The sequence below is a fragment of the Strongylocentrotus purpuratus genome, unplaced genomic scaffold (genome assembly GCF_000002235.5).
Source record: "Strongylocentrotus purpuratus isolate Spur 01 unplaced genomic scaffold, Spur_5.0 spur5_scaffold_12, whole genome shotgun sequence".
Lineage (NCBI taxonomy): Eukaryota > Metazoa > Echinodermata > Echinoidea > Camarodonta > Strongylocentrotidae > Strongylocentrotus > Strongylocentrotus purpuratus.
Genome location: NW_022145597.1, coordinates 15,807,742 through 15,828,335, shown reverse-complemented (window position 1 = coordinate 15,828,335; position 20,594 = coordinate 15,807,742). Strand labels below are relative to the sequence as shown.

The 20,594-nt window shown below is 35.8% G+C and overlaps 1 protein-coding gene across 1 annotated transcript; it reads right to left on the bottom strand.

Moving 5' to 3' along the window:
• Nucleotides 1-2,906: 2,906 nt before the first annotated feature.
• On the bottom strand, nt 2,907-17,545 carry LOC579643 (conserved oligomeric Golgi complex subunit 6). Its single transcript, XM_030981931.1, has 19 exons — nt 17,326-17,545; nt 15,706-15,849; nt 15,317-15,388; nt 13,837-13,895; nt 12,918-13,029; nt 12,226-12,308; nt 11,733-11,803; nt 11,169-11,262; nt 10,378-10,454; nt 9,630-9,773; nt 9,048-9,112; nt 8,135-8,226; nt 7,554-7,668; nt 6,939-7,070; nt 6,219-6,386; nt 5,234-5,341; nt 4,587-4,640; nt 3,898-3,977; nt 2,907-3,298 (listed from the first exon to the last, which is right to left on the bottom strand). Exons 1-19 carry the CDS (start codon nt 17,443-17,445, stop codon nt 3,151-3,153), a joined length of 1,938 nt encoding a protein of 645 aa, XP_030837791.1. The 5' UTR covers nt 17,446-17,545; the 3' UTR covers nt 2,907-3,150.
• Nucleotides 17,546-20,594: the final 3,049 nt, after the last annotated feature.

Below are 20,594 nucleotides of genomic sequence, written 5' to 3'. Positions count from 1 at the left end.
TCAGCAATTGTAAATGTATAGCCTTTTCTTGCTTTTAATTGTTTTGTTTCATTGGTTAACACGAAAGAGGACATGCAAGTGTTATACTCAGCAGCTTGTGCATTATTTTTAAAATTTCTATTTACGTAATGTTTCTTTTAATTGTACCTGGACCCCCAGGAAGAACAGTGTCATATATTTTTATGACACTGAACGGGCAATCCAGCCAATCATTTTTAAGCAATCTATATACACATGTAATTTTTTTTTTTTTTTAAATTCTGTTATGTTTCATTTCGTTTTATGTCATATGTTATTTGTCTTTTTAATATGATTGGAAAATAAATACAACAATACCTAGCTCCTCGTGATAAGTAATTTACATGTATGGGTTTATTCAATTAAGCTGTTATTAACAATCAGAGTAGCCACTCGGAGGGGTCCACACCCTTCAATGATGTTGCAAGATTATGTCGCTAATTTCATCTGTAATACGAATATTAATATTAAATTTATCGGCAAATATGCACATGGTCTGCCCTCCATTAAAAAGAGCTGGCTGAGCTGATTATGTAAATAGCTCTGTCATTTTCTTTTCTATAATCCTCTTGCTCTCAAGGATTTTTATTTCAATTGCTTTAATTATTATTTTTATATTGCTGTGACGGAGGATTGTCAACTCAAATATATATATATATATATATATATATACACACACATGCATTTTTTTTATACTAAAGGTCGGACAATAACCTAGAAGTTTTGCTAACACACAACTAGACACTCGAACTCATTCCTGCTCGATTTCGCTTCCTTCTCCAATTCCCCTTTTCATATCTCTGTCATACCATATATTTTAGAACTATATTACATACAAAATATCGATCTTCACATTGAGCTTCTCTCGCTTTGCATTTAACTTCTCTCATTCATATCCTCCTTGTTCAGATTTGTATATTTATTTAGAATTGAAACAATATATATTTCTTTAAAAAGCCGAATTCCCAATTATAATTATCAAAGATTTGTTCTTTATTTCTTTAACATGTACATTACAATATGGTATTTATTATATATTTATTTGAATCTATTCATGAATTGCATTTTAGTCAAATAAAGACACAGTGGACTTCCAACCTTGACACTTTGAAATGATTTTATTTTCTCTTTACACATCACTAACATGAGTCTAGCATGTCTGATATTCCATTCAAACAAATACACTGATAAATGAAATAGACTTGTCTTCTGTTATGTAATATATGTACATATATTCCTTCAGAAAGAAAGAATAATACAATATTCTGTCATCTCTTATTATTTCAAATATCTCTTTACATATTTCATCAATGCCTATCTAATTCTCATTGGCTAAAAGGATGGATATATTGAGTACATGTCACATGAATATGTTCCCCCATGTGGGACTATGAATCACTCATCAAAACAAGTGCATACAGAAAACCTAATTTTGAACATAATAATATGGATAGCCAGATCAAATCTACCACATCCTTGCTAGAACATACATTTATTTATCTAAGTCAAATTTATTTAACAGTTTAAATACATCCACAACAACATATAAATCAATCAGAAAGTCATATATATTTCCACTGAAGATATTCACTTTGAGGAATGTTCCTGTAAGTTTTAAAATCTCTTATGTACATAGTTGCAATTACTATGAAATCTTTAATAAGATATCAATTTCATGATAACACAAATTTGTATAGTCATTCAGCAACATAAATATGTTTATTTCATTTATTGGTGAAATTGACACTTGGTACTCCATAGATTACAGTAACAGAGGAAATAAGATCCTGGGCGGTATTCTCAAAACTTTGTTATCTTTCGTGTTAGTGAAAAGTATGTTAATTGTCATAACAAATTAAAGAAACGTGAAATCAACACGTAATATTGGGGTTTACGCAAATTCTTCTTCAGCTGTATGCGTACGCTGCAAATGTTGCACAAAAATAAATCAATGACTAGGTTTGTAGTGAATATTACTCACACAAAAGTTACCATCCAAGAATTACAGAGAATCATCTGTTCTTAGGATACTAAGATTTATTGATCCAGGATTTAGATCCAGCATTGGTGTAACTGTCTTTTATCACAAAATAACGATTTGATTTGGTCTGGAGCTCTGACTAATTGGTGATTTCTTTTACCCTAATGTTAAGAAAGCAAGTATGCTCTTAAGAACAAATGAGAACATAAGAACATTAGTATACAAGAACATAAGTATTAATTTATAAGAACACAACTATACACATATACCGGTAAAAGAAATGTATAAAATTTGTTCTTATATACTAATATACATATAATTATGTAACAACATAAGAATAAAAACATAAGTATATGTTATTATACACTTATACACATATGATTTTATAACAACATAAGTTTATGTTCCTATAAGAATGTGGAAACATAAAAGTATAAGTTCTTCTTCTTCATTTTCAATAAAAAGAAGAACATAATAAGAACATAAGGTTATGTTCTAACTCATATGAATATGTAACAACATTAGTATAAGAACATATTAAGTATATGTTCCTATAAGTATATAAGAACATAGGGTGGTATTCCGGTAGCGCGTACTAAGTTAGCGCGTGCTTAGTTAGTTCACACTTTTATGGAGTGCCTGTTGTGAACTAATTTACCCTGAACAGATTATTTTAATCCTTCAATGAAAAGTGTCCAAAAAATTAATTTTGCACTGAAATAGGAAGAAAAAGATAATATGAGTATACACTAAATTTCAACAAAGTCCTTGGTAGATTATCTTTGTCATGAATATTGAAGGAGGAAGATGAAACCTAGCATTCCATAGAAGTGCGAACTAAAATTCTTGTTTAGTCTGGACTTAGTCCCGGCTTAAATTAAGAGAATATCACCCATATACATTAAGTTCTTCTTATTCTTCTTCATCTTCAATAAAAAGGAGAAATAGCTTGTAAGTAAGCAATCCTGGGAACCTACAATTTTAAGTCCTATCTGAGGGACTTGGCAATGTGGATTAATGTCATACCAAAGGACACTGGTGCATCAACTTGGTTTGAACCCAGGACCTCCCAATTACTAGACCACAATCCTACCACGGGGCCATCACGCCTCCTCTTCACTATATATTAAGCATCGGTGTAATTGTCTCTCTTAGGAAACTAAAGATTTGATTTGATCCGGAGTTCTCTTGACTATAGATCCAGGTTCGGTATAATCATTTGCAGGGTGGTTGATGGCTGTATGTAGAAGCTCATATGCACTGCAGATAAGGGCTACGGCTCTCTTGTGAATCTTCTCCCTGTGGAATTAAACAAAAGAAAGGTATAAATCCAAATGGTTTGATTCCTTTGACAAATCTTAGCCTCTTAAAGATGAGAAGATTGAGTTACGAAATAAGTAGGCCCAGGGTTTTAAAAAAAATGAAAGAACTCAATGAAAACAAGGGAAACCTTTGCATCCATTTTTTCAAAAGATTACACAAATTACCATTAAGTTTTCTAAACTGCTTATTAAAGTTTTTATTAAAGTGTCCCTCTCCCCCTCCATTGATCAACCATCACAGTTTACTGTGCCATGTATGCACAAGCCTTTAATGATGATGGTGATGATAATTGTAATAAATTCATTTAAATAGCACTCCCAAACATATTCCATGGTTTCACAGTGCTTTACAGGGTTAAAAACAAAATTTAATCTAAGTAAGAGAAGTAATAATGACCCATGATCAACCGTGGCAGTTGACCATGCCATGTTTGAACAAGCCTTTGAAGATAATGATAATAATAAATTAATTTATATAGCACTCCTAAACATATTTCATTGTTTCCCAGGGCCTTATAGAATTATATTTTTTTTAAATTGCATCAAAGTAACAGAAGTAGTAATAACTCTTCTTACCTGACTGTTGTACTATGTAGAAGCTTGATCTGTGGCATTGTGAAGCTATCAGGTGAACCAAGAAAGGAATCAAACCGATTCTGATCCAAGCAGAGAGACAAAGAATAGAGCAAGAAATGGTGAGTCAAGATGAAATAAACAATATATTGATTCACAGCCAAGAGCCAAGTATGGCTGAATAGAATTGTTGGTGTTTCCACATCAATATTGTAAAAAGTGTCAAAATTATCTCTTTCTCTCTATCTCTCTATATCTGTTTTCTTATATATACAGTGTAGCTTACTTACAACACTCAATCAATTCGCTGTGGAATGCCCTCTCATGAGAGATTAGAAAAGGCAAATCAGTTTAAGTGTTTAAAAATAATCCAAATATGTCATCTGTTTCATGTGGCCAGTGACAATTTTTCCCCATATGATCTATCCTACTGAAGTTGTACTTTTGTATTTGTGTTTTTATGTGATTTCTTCTTTTGCACTAGTGTACCTTGAGAATTAAATTTCAAGTAGATTTGGCACCTTGAAAATCTTTTATATTATTCTTATTATTAGTACTATTATTATCATTATTATTATCATTACTAATATTATTATTATTATCATTTTTATTATTAATCATTATAATTATTATAATTAATTCAAAGTCTACTAACGTGTTAAACAAAATAAGATAAGACTACCGGTACTTACAATGCCATCTCTTACTGAGCTCGAATCCATTCCATGAACAGAAGACAGAGGGCCCTGCATAAAAGAGATTAAACAAATAAATGATTTGCACAGATCACAGAAAGACAGAGGATGAGTAAACTCACTACATACATGTAGAATGATAAGCCCCATGGCAGTGATATAATCATCATCATCATTTATTAAAGTCAGCATTTTTCCTCTTACGCAGGTTTACTCAGGATACCTTCTTCTACTATCTTCACATTCCAAGTTTCATATAATAAATTATTGAGTGTCACATGACACCTTTCAAGCCAATATGATACTTGCTAGCAAATACCCTATTTTACATAATAAAGCATTCAGGATGATTCATAACCTGTATATCTCAGAATGAACTCCATTACAAGAAGCCCACCAAAATTTAAAGACAAGCAAATAAGGTGTGATGGCTCGGTGGTAGAGCAGTGGTCTTGAACTGGGAGATCCAATCAATGTGCTAGTGCCCTTCGGTAAGGCATTAATCCTCATTACCAAGTCTCTCACAGAGGACTTAAAGCCGTTGGTCCCCTGGTTGCTTACTTACAAGCATACACATGCTTCTTTAGCAGTCGGGTAAAACAAACTAACAAACAGACTAACAACCAAATGTACCAATAGCTTACCTCTGTAGTAAGATGTTGCTGTGCAATGCTGTATATCTGGAGCAGCCCAACCCGTGTTAAAACAAACGATGCCTGCTCATTCACTAGGGTGTCCACATGAGCATCAACCTAATAAAGAAATCAACAGTCACAATCTCATTAGGCTTTTTTATTTCATAAATGAGACGAAATGGAATATATACATGTCTATCAGTCTTGTGTTCGGAAAAGGAGAAACCTTTAAAAAATAAAAAGAGGGAAATATTCAATATAATTGAAGTATAGTGTTTGGTAATTTTGTACGCCAGTGCTTTCAAGAATTGACACAGTGGCATTACATTTGATGCGCAATCACACTTGTCTATCACAATCATGTTTGGTATGACGTTATCCTTTTTCTGCAGCAGAAATTCAATGGAAGTTTAATGATGATCAGTTCAGTCCAGCTTTGATGCAAGTCACTACCATCAAAATTTTTTATTTAAGTTTTCCATTCATTCATTCACTTTTATTAAGGTAATAGGTAATATTATATCATCATTGTCATCACACCATTATCATCTTCATCATCATCATCATCCCAATTCTACATACCTGTGCTTCAAGCATCTCCAGTCGCTGATCCGTATATTCAAAAAGTGATAGTGTAGTCTGCATTGTATACAGGCAGTTGATCATGTATGCAGCCATATCATCATCACCACCATCACCATCATCATCATCATCATCACCATCATCATCCCAATTCTACATACCTGTGCTTCAACCATCTCCAGTCGCTGATCCGTATATTCAAAAAGTGATAGTGTAGTCTGCATTGAATACAGGCAGTTGATCATGTATGCAGCCATATCATCATCACCACCATCACCACCACCACCATCATCATCATCATCATCATCATCATCACCATTACCATTATCATCATCATCATCCCCATCATCATCCCCATCATCATTATTATTATCATAATCATCATCATCATCATTATCCCAACGCTACATACCTGTGCTTCGAGCATCTCCAGTCTCTGATCCGTATATTCATAGAGTGATAGAGTCGTCTGCATTGCATACAGGCAGTTGATCATATATGCAGCCATATCAGATGGGTTCAGTTTACTAGCTGACAGAGAACACATCTGAAGCAACGGATCCAACACACATCCAAGGATCTAATAAAGACAAAAGTAAGATTTTCATATTAGATAATTCAACCATCTATCTGAAAGCAAAGTGTTCTCATATTCATGGTACAATCATAATGTCTGCAATACTGTATCTTTAGCTAATCACTGCACACAGAGGCAACAATTCACAAGATAGTGCCATTAAATTGGATTAGTTCTTAAGGGGAAGTCCACCCTTATATCAAATTGGCAATGCAGTCAGAAATTGTGATGTCATCCCCTCACAATTCACCACTGATCCGAATGATAGAATGACTTAAAATCTCCATTTCTCTGAATGTTAATTGAATAGTAGACCTATCTTAGATGGGAGTTCATGAAAGAATATGTTATTCGTAATATATGATCGAGATAGCCATGAAGAAATAATATATTTTGATCTAAATTTAATTTAATGACATTTCTTGCATTCAACAAAGGATAAAATGTGAGGGGCTGATATATTTACAGAGTTGTGAGTAATTCAGATAAATCAAAACTCTTTTCTTGATGACCCCGTTTCTGAAGATTGAGGAGGAAAATGCATGGAATTAGTACCTTGGCAAAGTCAGCTTGTCTGGTATCCATGGAAACCACAGATGAATCATGGGAAGTGAGGATCTCTCGGAGCAGACTCAGAGTTTGGGTAAGTGAACCTGTAGGTCCTAGATCAGCTGGGGGAAGTTCCACCTAGAGAATAGACAGTCAAATGTTATTTACTTGAATATAGTCGAAGACTAATTTCATCATTTAATTGAACTTTGTCAATTAGTGATTAAAACTGAGAAAATCAGAATGCATTATCACAAAACATTTTATTATGCCTATTAATTTGACAAAGTGACATAGTATGAATATATTACAGCTTTGAGGACAGAACATACTATTTTGTATTTTTGTTCACATTACAATGAGATTTCACCATAACTTATCAACTAGATTTGATGACATCACAATGAGATTTTACTATACCTCATCAATTTGTTTTGATGACATCACAATGAGTTCATTATACCTTATTAACTAGTTTTTATGACATCACAATGAGTTCACTAAACTTTATCAACTAGTTTTGATGACATCACAATAACATCACCATACTATATCAACTAGATTTGATGACATCACAAACTTATCACTAGTTTTGATGACATCACAATGAGTTTACTTTACCTTATCAACCAGTTTTGATGCCTTCACGTTCAAGGCATTGAAGAATACTTTCTGCGCGAACTCCTCCATCTCCTCCAGTGTGGCTAACAAAGAAGCTTCCTTGCTCAGGAGCTGACTGCAGATTAACAAAAGTATAAAGAATCCTTTTGTTTTACAAATAATAATAACAATAATAGTGGAGTCTTGTATAATGCTCATGTCTGGCACATTACCACTCCCGGCTCTCCAGTATTATTAACCTGGCTCTAGCTTGGCTGCCGTTACAAAAAAATTATATCATAAAATCATAAACAGACAACAGTAACAACATTATGAATTCAAAAAATAAAATCCCTAGGCAGAGGGTCTTAGGTTTTAAAATTAAAAAATCCTCATTTTTACAATTCAGTCCTCTGCGCATGCCCATATCTAACATTTACATACATGAATATGTATAAGGTTCTCAACAGTACCCATTTACTACTCCTTGATTTTGATTGGCTGTTGAGCCCTGTTACCATGGTAGTTGCCACTGATGGCAAAGTTACCATCAATGGTAAGTTTTATGCAACGGGCCCTGGATTATCAAGGCTATGACTCACCCTATTGTGTATCTGTAGAATTTATGTATATTGGTGAGCTTATAGAGTAGAACAGGTCCCGGCTCGGCTACAATCACCTGCTCTACACGAACCTGGAATACATTAAAAAAACAATACGCTTTTATTATTACTATTATTATTTTATTTGACATATCAAGTCACATAAATACAGCAATATAACAAACATGAATTTAGACAAATCAATAGAAAAAACATATATAAATATAGCAATAGCAGGTGCATCCGGTCAAGCTGCACGGGTATGGAAAAAGTTAACCTAATAACTATGATCTGCAGACCTTCCTCCCCAATTCTGACCATTTATTTAATAGACATCATTAACAGTGTTCAATATGTTTAAATTATTATATTTTGCAGACTGAAAACTAAATTCAATAAATTTTGAAATGATTTCAAGGATGTTTTTTTTTAGAACAATTCCATATTTCACTATCCTGATGATCAGTACAAATGGATAACAATGCTTAGCTCTTTTGGGGTCCCTTTTTGACATTATTGCACTGATAAATGTTTAAACATAATGAAAACAGATAATGTAATTCAAATCAGTACAGATGCCAATGTCAGATTTGTTATGGTTTTATAAAAGATGAATGCCATCTGATGATTCCATCCAACAAATAATTATGTTGCAATACTTGTTAAGATCAATGTTGTGATGAAATTAAAGAAAAGAATTTAGAGCAAGGTGTATGCTTTAGAGACTTCAGTGGTAAGCGCTTTAAAAGCACGGTTTTAATTATTATTAATAAATAGCCAACTAGATATAGCAATATAAAAATGACAACAGGTGGTCACAAAAATCATTTGAGATAAATACAACTTAATGATCAAAGAACAAGAAAAGAAATATGAAAAGATATAATTAAAACATTTATCATAATGTACAAACCTTGAATGGTCTGCAGATACCCTCTGTAATATGGCTCAGAATCTCTTGGATTTCTTCTTCTCGAGCTGATATTGGAAAGCAAATCAAAGCAAGGGGGAAAAAAGATACACAGAAAAATAAAAAAATTCCTCTGTAAATCACTAGCTATAAACATACCATTATTGGCCATACAAACAACTGTGGGCTGGTCATTTTCTGAACGTGTTGTAAACGTACATATATATACATCATAATTTGCTATTTCCGGAAGGTCTTATGCAACTCACAGATCTAGTGCCTTAGCTACATGTATGTTCGAACACCATGATTTGTCAAATTTACTGTGAAATAAACTTATGATTTGAAACAAATGCTGCAATTAATTTTTCAACTGTATCATTTCAGTATAGGAATACCAAGAGCTAATCTTTGATATCCTTATCGACTAATTCCAATCCTTAAGCTTTAAGCTAAATTGCAAAAGTGCTTCATTGCCAATATGGTTGCTTCCTTTACCAAAACATACTAATCTATTTGAATATGATATGAATTTCTTTATCAAACAAAATGATAAATTCAGAACAAAAGAGTGCGATAACTTACACTGTGCCGATGCCAGTCGCAGCAAGGCGTCAAGGTGTTCTTTCTCTGATGCGGAAGCTTGATGTAACCATGCCAACATATCACCGACATACCGCATTGGATCATGGGAATGTAGTTCAATTGGACGTGGGGTACCTCCTCTGCCTGAGTGAACAGAAAAATAATTTTTCTCATTCAAATCAAAAGCAGATATTGTGCAGTGGATCCCACTACCATGGATGACAACAAAAGTGCTTTTTACTAAAACATCTAATTTAAATAAAGGTCGGTAAGTCCAAGATCTTTGGTAATTTGCCTTTCCATACGTTACCAAGATTAAACAAATATAAACGATAGCTTACACTAAAAAATGCCATTTCCTTGTCAGATACAAGCTGTTTTAGTGCTGGCAATATTTATTAGGTATACTAAAACCAACGATGTCTGTCGTAGCGAACTGTGGACTAAAATTAAAGTTGATCATGGCCAGACACGCAAGTAATGATCGGTGTAGAAAAAAGGCAGATTTTTGTGTTGCTTCCTTGATGTTGACTTTATGACAATAGTATTAGTTTAAGGTAGCAATAGGCGCACATATTTTTACACTAAAACAGAAGGGAGGAAGGAGAAGAAAGAGAAGATGGAGGAGAAGAAGAAAAAGGAGTACAAGAATAAGAAGAAGGAGAAGAAGAAGAAGAAAAAGTTGTAAAATTGATATGGGATACAAATGTGTACATAGAAAGTCTGAGGAATACGAGATAATACTTACCTCCCCTTGTCAGCGCATCAATAAATCCTCTGACCATGGCTGTTCTTCTAGCCGTACCAAACTCATCTAAAGCATACCTGTAAACAATAGATTACAACTGGATCAAATAAACATCTCATATAACATCAGTAACAAACCCAGCATAATCAATGGCTACTTCGAGCTAGGAAAACATGGAATGTAAGCTCGGGTACAGAGGAAACACTCTGTTCCTCTGACAGAAAAGTGGAGGCCCCATATGTAGGAGAGTCACACCCTATGCATGTTAATACGCTACACTTCTCACAAGAGTAGGGTGTAGACCCAGTGTTTATTGTGCCTGCATACACAACTGGTAATCTTCCTGTACAGATCTTCGGGATAGGTTGCATAGCCCTTTGAAGATTAAAGGCATCATTTAACAATTTTAAATCTGAGATGCATGACCCTACATGTTTTCAGTGTCTGTGATATGGTGTAATATTAAAGCCCTAAAAAAATTGCGCTTCAAAATGATCATGAAGTGCCTCAAAAAAGTAAGAATCTTTGAGTGACATGTTTTACCATACTCGTTTTTCCCCAATAGACTGTAGTGTTATGAAAGCCATTAGTAAAACAGAAAATTTGGTTCGATTTCCAATCATAAATATCTTGATAATCAGACAGGCGATTGGCTGGTAAAAGTCATGGGTTTCCTGACTGACCTAAAGGTTTATAATTATCATTGCAGAATGAGCTAAATCCAGGATTTTGTTTCAGAATCGGAGACACAGCTACCCAATCCCTTTAACAGAGGAAGAAGAAGAGCTCACCTGAACAAGACAGGTCTGTCTTGGAGTGCTTCCATGGCCTTACAATGGAGCAATGTCACCTCAAAAGAATCTCCTGTCATGCTTCGACATTCACCTTTATCCATACAAAGAGAATATATCATAATAATAATCTGCTTTTATATCGCACTCAATGCATCAATTCAGATATATATTACAGATTAGCAGTACAAATAGCCAAATACTTAAAAGGGGAAGAATTGATAAATGGAGTATTAGGGACAAAGAAAGAGAAAGAGGGTCAAATGTAGAATGAGTGTGTGTGAATGACAGACAGATACTGTATATGGTGAGACAAACTGAGATACAGAGAGAGAGAGAGAGAGAAAGGATTTGTGCGCATGTTTGCAAGATCAATTTAGTAGAAATTCTCAAGTACACCATTGCCATAAACTAATAATATTCAGACATGATTACACTTAAATTGAATCATCCTTTTCTTTCTAAACTAAGTATGATGATAATACACAATTTTCAACAAGAATGGGCCAACAACCTCCCCCCCCCCCCCCCCTCCCCTTTTGTAAATGAAATAGAAAGTAGTACCTTGTGTCCATCTGTACAACCTTTCATATGCTGTCTCCTGGTGTAAAGCCATGGATTCCATGATCTCGAGACTAAAAACAAACAAACATACATTCATATTAAATCCAATGCTTTTTAAATCTTTTGCCGGTACATTGCCACACGCTAGCTTTTGTCTTTGTTTAAGTTTGGTGCAGGAGTATAGCAGGAAGAGCTAATCGAGATAATCATCCCAAGATATTTCCGGCTAGTTTTCAAAATATCCTGCTATTTGTCCGGTGCATATTCACCAGCCCGAAGACTCGCACTATGCGCGAACGCTGAGCAAAATATCTCAAGCTAATTTCTCCAGCTCGAGTTTCGAGTTTCAAGGTCGAGTCTCGAGCTGATAAAGATGCGATTTGCAACTTCGGGCTTATTTCCCAAATCAGAAATAGCAGGCTTTTTGGCAAACTCAAGCTGATAAAGACGGGCCTATTGTTTGTTTTTTATCAGGGTTTAGAAAAGTGCTTACCCAGCTGTCTGCTGGTTGGTTCTCAGTAACACCTTACAGTCATTGTGAATCTGCTTGATTCTAGTCAGAGAGTGAAAGAAATTCTGTAAAGAAACAAAACAATCACAACAGTATTAGAAATCAGCTTTGAATTTCCCTCACTGCCCCCCCCCCCCCCCTCTCCCTTCTATACTGTCTCCTTCATTGAAAAGTAAAGGTTTTGTTATTAAATTACAAATTATTTCCAATTAGACTGCTACTTGGATATACTTTTTAATTCAATAAAAGGGCCTTTACTTTTCAATGAGGCAAAAATAATAGCTGAGGAGGTAAAAATTGATCTTGGTGGGGAAAATATCAACGGGGGAACAATTGTAACTCATTTATTTAAATATGCTAGAATATTGCAGTTGAAAAATCTATTTCATTTATGTGAAACCTTCACCCAAGAAGAGCAACAACTTATTTATGCAATTTGCGTTGTACTTGTACAGTTTGCCTGGTATATCACTTTGCCCATGTCATGCTGAAAGGTAAAGACATTACATCATGCCAAGAATATCTTCAGTAATATATCTCATGAACAATTTTGTTAGGAATATTGTACGTCAATTGCCAGGAACAAATCTCATCTTCCAGCATACCCACACTTATTCTTTGGGGTGAGGTTTCCTTTTATCAAATGATATCATTATTGTGTTAGAATGTTTCACCTCTTGTAACTGTCCATCTCTGGTTCCCCGTAGCACCCTTGCTTCTTCCGGTTTCAGCTGGTATTTGGCTAAGAATGCATCAGCCACCCGGGCTCTCATATCTAGTCTCTGCCTGTAAACCAAACGCAAACACTTGAATGTAGATTCTCCAATCGTAACCATTTAAAGACAGAAATAACCATCTGGAATGGGGAATTATTTAATTAAACTGATTTAATGTCAACCAGATGTTAACCCTTGCCCTTGGAGAAGGGGGGGGGGGTGGGTTAACTAGTTTATTTTCTCCACTCTCTGTTTAGAAGCAGTCAGTGGAGCCAGACATAGTCTTAGTGGAACAAGTGTCAATATCGGAGACTGAAGCTTTCGGTCTAAATAATAAAATGATAATGGTACCTTGTTAAATAGCTTCAAAGCTTTAAAAAAGAGGAAATTTCAGGAATTCTAGTCTGATGGCAAGACAAGGCGAATACAGCATCTAATTTTTATCGTAAAATAATGATAAGAATAGATTATGCTTGCCCAGGGAAGCTTTATGAGCAATAATATTGTTCATTCAGAGGCCCTTCAAAAATAACTTGCGGTATCTTCAATGTTACTTTTAATTGCTGTTTGTACATGATGATGAAATAGGTAGCCTGTATGACTAATCATCCTAGATACAAGTAAAATTACATCTACATGTACGTACAGTCATACCTGTCTATTAAGGCCAACCAAGGGGGGAAATGTGGCTACTGTAGACAGGTGGCCTTTCTAGACAGGTTCTACAACACATATTTCTTTCACGCGTGAGACAAAATGCATGGCTACTATAGGCAGGTGGCCTTTATAGAGAGGTGGCCACTTAGACAGGTTTGACTGTAATTTGATAGTATTACTAGTTGAAATTGTAAGTAAGACGTTAACAAAAAGGACTTACCCTTCCTTCTGGAGATCTGTTGTTTTGTTAATCAGATCAGAAGTTTGGTCTCTGGCTAGCTGTTGATTAAAACAGAGAAAAGGTTGAACAAAATATATGTCATATCTCTTGCCTTTAAACAGTCACAAGCATGTGTTTTCATGTTCAGGGCTGTGTCATTGAACTGAATTTGCATCATTGAAGCTACCATAGAAATAACTGCCAATGTAGTCTGTCAAAAATGAAATGGTCGGCAGCTTCATTTCTGGGTTTCAGCTTCATACAAGTTTTAAGTAGAAAAAGTAGAACCCTTTATATACCTCACTTAAGTAATCCAGCAATCTGATTGGTCGAAATTGCATTCATAAACTTTTACTGTTCCCGAAAATTCCCGGTAACCATGGTTAAAAAACAGTTCAAAATCCCAATAACCATGGTTATTGGGAAAATAGGTCAGTCTCCATGGTTACCCCATAGGTTTACATGTTAAAAAATGGTCTGAGCGATCAAGGATACCGTACGTGTGCGAAGAATTGGTCGGTAATTTCAATACAATTGAATCTCGATCGATCTTACCGACAATTTTATCTTGCATTGTTGACATGAAGACGAAAATAAACTTCCAAAAACAAAAAAACAACATCTGCCGATAGATCTTGATCTAAGTTCGTGCCAATATGCATTGCAAAAGTAAAAGAAGGGCCCGTTTAATGGAGCAGCGGCGAAGCATCGACCACGCGAAGCCGTTTTCAATTCATTTTAATGTATATATTAAAGAAAACTACTTTACATGTTGACAGTGCGCGCTGGCCGAGCGGTTTGAGGCGCTGACTGTAGGTACATCACCTTTTGTACGCAAGAGTTCGAATCCCATCTTCGACAAAAGTTTTTTTTTTTTCTTTTTTTTCTTTTTTTTCGGCATATAAAAGTATTAATGACTGCTTTAATATTCGAGAAATAGTTCTTTTTATACGCTCTCGGGAAGGTTACAATTGGGCTTTCACCCTCGGCACGCCTCGGGTAATAGCACAATTCTAACCTTCCCTTGAGCATATAAAAACAACTATTTCTCTCAAAGCAGTCATTAATACTATAATATCACCACACGGTTACAGTACGTATCTTTATGTTGTTGCGCGCTTCATCCATAAGGAAATGTGTTGTAGTGGAGACATTAATCTACATTTGCCTCACTCAACCCAGGCGAGGTAAAAGGGTACCTGGCAGGAAAAAATTACTTTAGATGCTTGAGCGCCGTAAAGGAAAGGCAGCCATGCTAAAGCAGGGTTATAATTGAGGAGTGCCAGGAGTATCAAATCTAACAGAAATGATCGCTATCTTACAGGAACCCTCTTATTATACTATTATTGATGAGAGGAGAGGGGTGAATGAGACAGGAAAGAGACAAATACAAGATGGATAGATAGATAAATAGACAGATCGTGAGAGAGAGAGAGGGAGAGAAAAAGAGAGAAACAGAGAGAGAGAGAAATAAATTTACCTCAAGTCTCTTGGTCATGTCTTGACAGCTGTTATTCATAGCCTCTACATCTTGATTAATGCTGTCTAGTTGCTGTAAGATAACAAAATAAAAACACAAATTAGAGTAATTTTGTTAAATAATGTATTAGAATTCTTAGAACCATTTCTTATTTTCTACAGTAATTAGTATAATACCAATCAAGACATCTCTATTGACAAAGTAATATAATTGCAAACAACCAGGTAATTCTAAGCATTATCCTGAATGAGAGTATCTCTGATCTGTAATCAAACAATTTCAGAAAAGAGAAGGATAATTTTTTCTCTGTCAGTAGCAAAGTATATATTTTTTTATAAGTGATTCTTGTAGCCAAATAAAACATAGAAATGAAAAAAAATCATTCATACATCAGTCACGACACTAAACGCATCAGCAAACTGTTCACTGATGGCCAGACTCCTACGCTCGATGTCTCCTCTTAGTTTCCTTCGACTGCGCAGGTTGTTGTCTGTGAAGAATGTGGAGAGGGCCTTCAGGGCCTCTAGTGCATCCTGGAGGGGCAAGAAGATGGGAGAAAAAAAATTAAAAAGTAATTGGCCTGGGCAGTGTCTCACGAAACCGTCATAAGTACAAGTTCATGAACATCCCATTGAAATGTGTTTTAAACTTAATACACGCATTTCAATGGGATGTCGTTGGACTTGTACTTATGACGGTTTTGTGAGACGCTGCCCTGGATGATATGCAATAGCTAATTTCTTCTAATAATATATAATTGAATGCATAAAAGTTAAAACTTTGTTAAGTGCCATGATACAACTTATTTCATTCACCTGTTACTGTTATAAATAATTGTATTAAAATAGTCAGAATGCTTGTTGCCATCCAGCACAAACAATTGGGGCTTGTCCTACCTAACAACACAGAATATTTCAAATAGACTAGGTTTATTCATAACTTTCTGATTTTCATTTTTCAATCAGATTGATTTGAATAGCCTTAAGGGCTCTCTCGAAATGTTTTTTTAATGATATTATTCGAGAGAGCCTTAAACGGCTCCCATACCCCTGCACGGAGAGGCATGTAAACAAAACTCAAAAGTGGTCCAAAATCACACTTTCGCGCACCCGACCAATATTGGACAGTGGCTTTGATAAATTTTGTCGTAGTTTTGGTCTTAATTACCGCTTTAATTTCAAAATCGGATCTAAAAATAACAAAATAAGAGCAATTTTCTTACCAGACCGATACAGCTCAACTCCCTTTTCACGTGTACCGTGTGAATTCACGATGTCTACACAATGGTGATGACCTCTGACTGGCACTTCGTAAATGTGCTGCTTCCGTATAATGCGCTGAATAACACTCATACAGCGCATTATACGGAAGCAGCACAATTTACCCACAATTACGGAAGTGCCAGTCAGAGGTCATCACCATTGTGTAGACATCGTGAATTCACACGGTACACGTGAAAAGGGAGCTGAGCTGTATCGGTCTGGTAAGAAAATTGCTCTTATTTTGTTATTTTTAGATCCGATTTTGAAATTAAAGCGGTAATTAAGACCAAAACTACGACAAAATTTATCAAAGCCACTGTCCAATATTGGTCGGGTGCGCGAAAGTGTGATTTTGGACCACTTTTGAGTTTTGTTTACATGCCTCTCCGTGCAGGGGTATGGGAGCCGTTTAAGGCTCTCTCGAATAATATCATTAAAAAAACATTTCGAGAGAGCCCTTAAGGCTAGATTTGAACCAGATTAAAGATTGTTAAAAAAGATTTCATGGATCTGTTTCTTTTAATATTCCTCTGGCTTCTGCTTCTAATTTTATCCTCCCTCTTTTATTTTTCAACCACGATTTTGACAAAAACCAGTATCATAACATAGGCATGGATATATTCCAACTGAATAAACAAGGATAGCAATAACACTACAGCAACACTTCTTCAGACGAACGACTTTGTTAGTGCACATACACACACACACACATCGATTCGAGTACACGGGACTGATCTGAGTTCTTACCTTGTCATTTTCAAGCCTTGTCTCCAAGATTTTGTTGAGTTTGCGAGATAATGGATTACTGGATCCTTGTGAGGTCTCAATACCTCCTTCTGGAGTGGCTGGTGTTGATTTACTAGACATATTACTTGTTAATCTCTCCTATTTCATGTCAGAGGTATCGCCGATACGTGGCGGAAGAAGCTTAGTCTGCAAGCACAGACTAATTTGAGATTTTACCTAAAATAAACAACAACAACAACACAACGCTCTCTAAGAGCGCTATTAGAGCTCTTCTTTTTCCTTCTTTTTCGTCTTCTTCTTCTTCTTCGTCTTCTGTTGTCAGTGCAGAGGCGGCGCTCCCGGAGGGCAGGGGGGGCACAGTGCCCTCCCACTTTTTCAAGTACCCTAAAAGTGCCCCTTTTACATTGACAAGTGCCCCTTTTACATTGACAAGTGCCCCTTTTTACATAGGAAAAGTTCCTTTTTTCCTTGCAATAAGTGTCCATTTTCCATTCTCATAAGTGCCCTTTTTAATCTCTAGCTAGTAAGTGCACCTAGTTGGGTACGATCGAAAAGTGCCTCTTTTCACTTTTGATAATTGCCCCCTTCACCTTTGATAATTGACCTATTTAAATCTGAGATGTACGTGCCACGTTTATTTTGACAAGTGCCCCTTTTCCTTTGTAAGAAGTGCCCCTTCCACTTTTAGTAACTACCCCTCTTTTAACTGGGATAAGTGCATCTTATATTTTCACATATGCCCTTTTCCTTTTTTATAAGCGCCCCTTTTCCTAATGATAAGTGCCCCATTAAAAAAGAGCCCCCTTCCCCTTCTCATAAGTGCCCCTTCTCTGGTAAATGACCCTTTTCGGGTACGAGACTCTCGTACCTGAAAAGGGTCAGTTACTCTTTTTCATTTCAGATAAATGCTCCCTTCACCTCCGATAAATGCCCCATTAAAATCTGATCGGTGCCCATTTTCTTTAAACTAATGCACATTTTCCTTTATTACAAGTGCCCCTTTTTCATTCACATAAGTGCCCGTTTTCATATCTGGTCATTGCCCCTTTTCAGGTGCGATAAGTGCCTCTTTTCACCTCTGATAATTTCCCTTTAAACAATATATATTAATATCTTATAAATGCCCCTATCAAAATCTGATGGGGGCCCCTTTCCCGTCGACAAATACCCATTTTCCTATTCTCATGACTGACTTTTTTCATCCTTGGAGAGAGCCTCTTTTTGAGGGTGTAAGAAGTGCCCCCATTTTCACCTCTGATAATTACTCTTTGTACATTGGCACATGCTCCTTTTATTTCCTGATAAGTGTCCCCTTTTCAGCTCTCATCATTAAACGCGCCCTAGCTTAATTTCAAGCGACTAAGAGCAATTTCCCCCTAAGCTCGTTCGCTACGCTCGCACGCATCTATAGATCATGATATACTCATGTTACTTATCAAAGGTCTTTTCAGTCTTCCGTTATGAGAATGTGCTGATAACCCCATTAGGATTGGGTTTTTTTTTTCCCCCTCTTTATAAGATGACATTTTAAATTTTACTAATCTTAAATTTTCTCCTCGCTCGCTTCACTCGCTGGCAAACAACTTTTAAGACAACCAAACCCAACTGCAAAGCATGATGCATAAACAATCTTGTATGTGGTATAAAGTGCAACAATTATTGAAATCATCCCTGATAAATGTAATCACAATATAGGGGTATATACCAACGTCTAAAACAATGTATATTTTCGCTTTGAGATTTCCCTTTGTAGGTGCCCATTTTTCTGGGTGCCCCCCCCCACTTTGAAAGTCGCTCGGCCGCCCCTGTATCCTACTGTAGGCTCCTTCTCTTCTTCTTACTTCTTCTTTTCTTCAATTTAATTATAATTGTTCTTCTTCAAGCTTCACCTTCATCTGTTCTTGTTCTTGTTTTTGCCGGCCCCTTCTTTTTCCCACGACCAAGTTCATCCCAAATGTTTCGTTTTATTTGACTATTAATATTGTACCCACCCCCCCCCCACCCCCAATGGATAATTTTGCTGTTCTTGTAACGTTGACATGTTTTTGATCAGAAGAAAAATAAAAATATCTTACCGAATGTTTGGACGAAATGTGGTCCACAGTTTTGTTGGAATATAATAAACGGGGATGTTTCTGATAGCAGCTCACATGGTCCAGTATTACACGGAATAGGGAAGTTGGCCGAAACACCGTGATAGAGGTATGGTAAATCCATGGATTGGCCAAGTCCCCCCCCCCCCCCAAAAAAAAAAAAAAAAAAATCAAAAATCAAAAATCAAAAATCAAAAATCAAAAATCAAAAAATTAAACTAGCCTACAACTAAAATACAAAACAAAAACCAACAGGTATTCATACATGCATTTTATTTTTTCCCTGACTTCCAATGCTTTTACTCCTTTTTTATTATTATTTCTTAGAATAGTGATGTCCAAACGATGATAATATTAGTGTAATAAAATCTACACTATTCCCCAGGGGCAGCGGAGCGTCTTCCAAAGTGGGGGCCCCGGGGGCACCTACAAAAAAGGGGCACTTACAGAGGGGAATTTAAAGCAAAAATAAGAAATTTTAAACATTGCCTACCCAACATTTTACATTATGACAACATTATCAGGGATAAATTTAATATTTGTTCCTCTCTTTACATGGTCCAAGATATTGCTTAAGCATCATACTTGCAGTTGGATGTGATGGTCTGAATATCCATTCGCGAGCAAAAATCTTAAGATTTTTGAGGTCGCAGTGCGACAAATTACATATTATAAACAGAGGGGAAATTCTGATGGGATTTTCAGCAGGCAATCTAACCATGAAAGACTGAAAAGACCTTCAATAAGTAACGTAATTGTATCAACTATAAATGCGAGTCAGCGTAGCAAGTGAGATCTGGTGAAATAAAAGAAAAAAAAGTTGCTCTTAGTCGCTTTAAATTTTTGGCACATGTCATGAAGTAAGCCACTTTTTAGCAAGAAATGAAGCACATTTCAAAGTTAATTTTTTTTAGCAGAAGTAAAAAGGAGCACTTATATATGAAAATGGAAAAGGGACATTTATTGCAGATAAAAAGGGGCACTTGTCGAGGGAAAAGGGGGCAATTATGAAAAAGGAAACTTATAAAGAAAAAGGGGAAGTGTGTCAAAATAAAAGGAGCGCTTATTTGAAGGGGAAGGTGCACTTCTTAAAGGAAAGGGGGCATTTGGCAAAGTAAACGGGGCACCTTTCAGATTTGAATATGGGCAATTATTAGAAGTAAAGGGGACACTTAT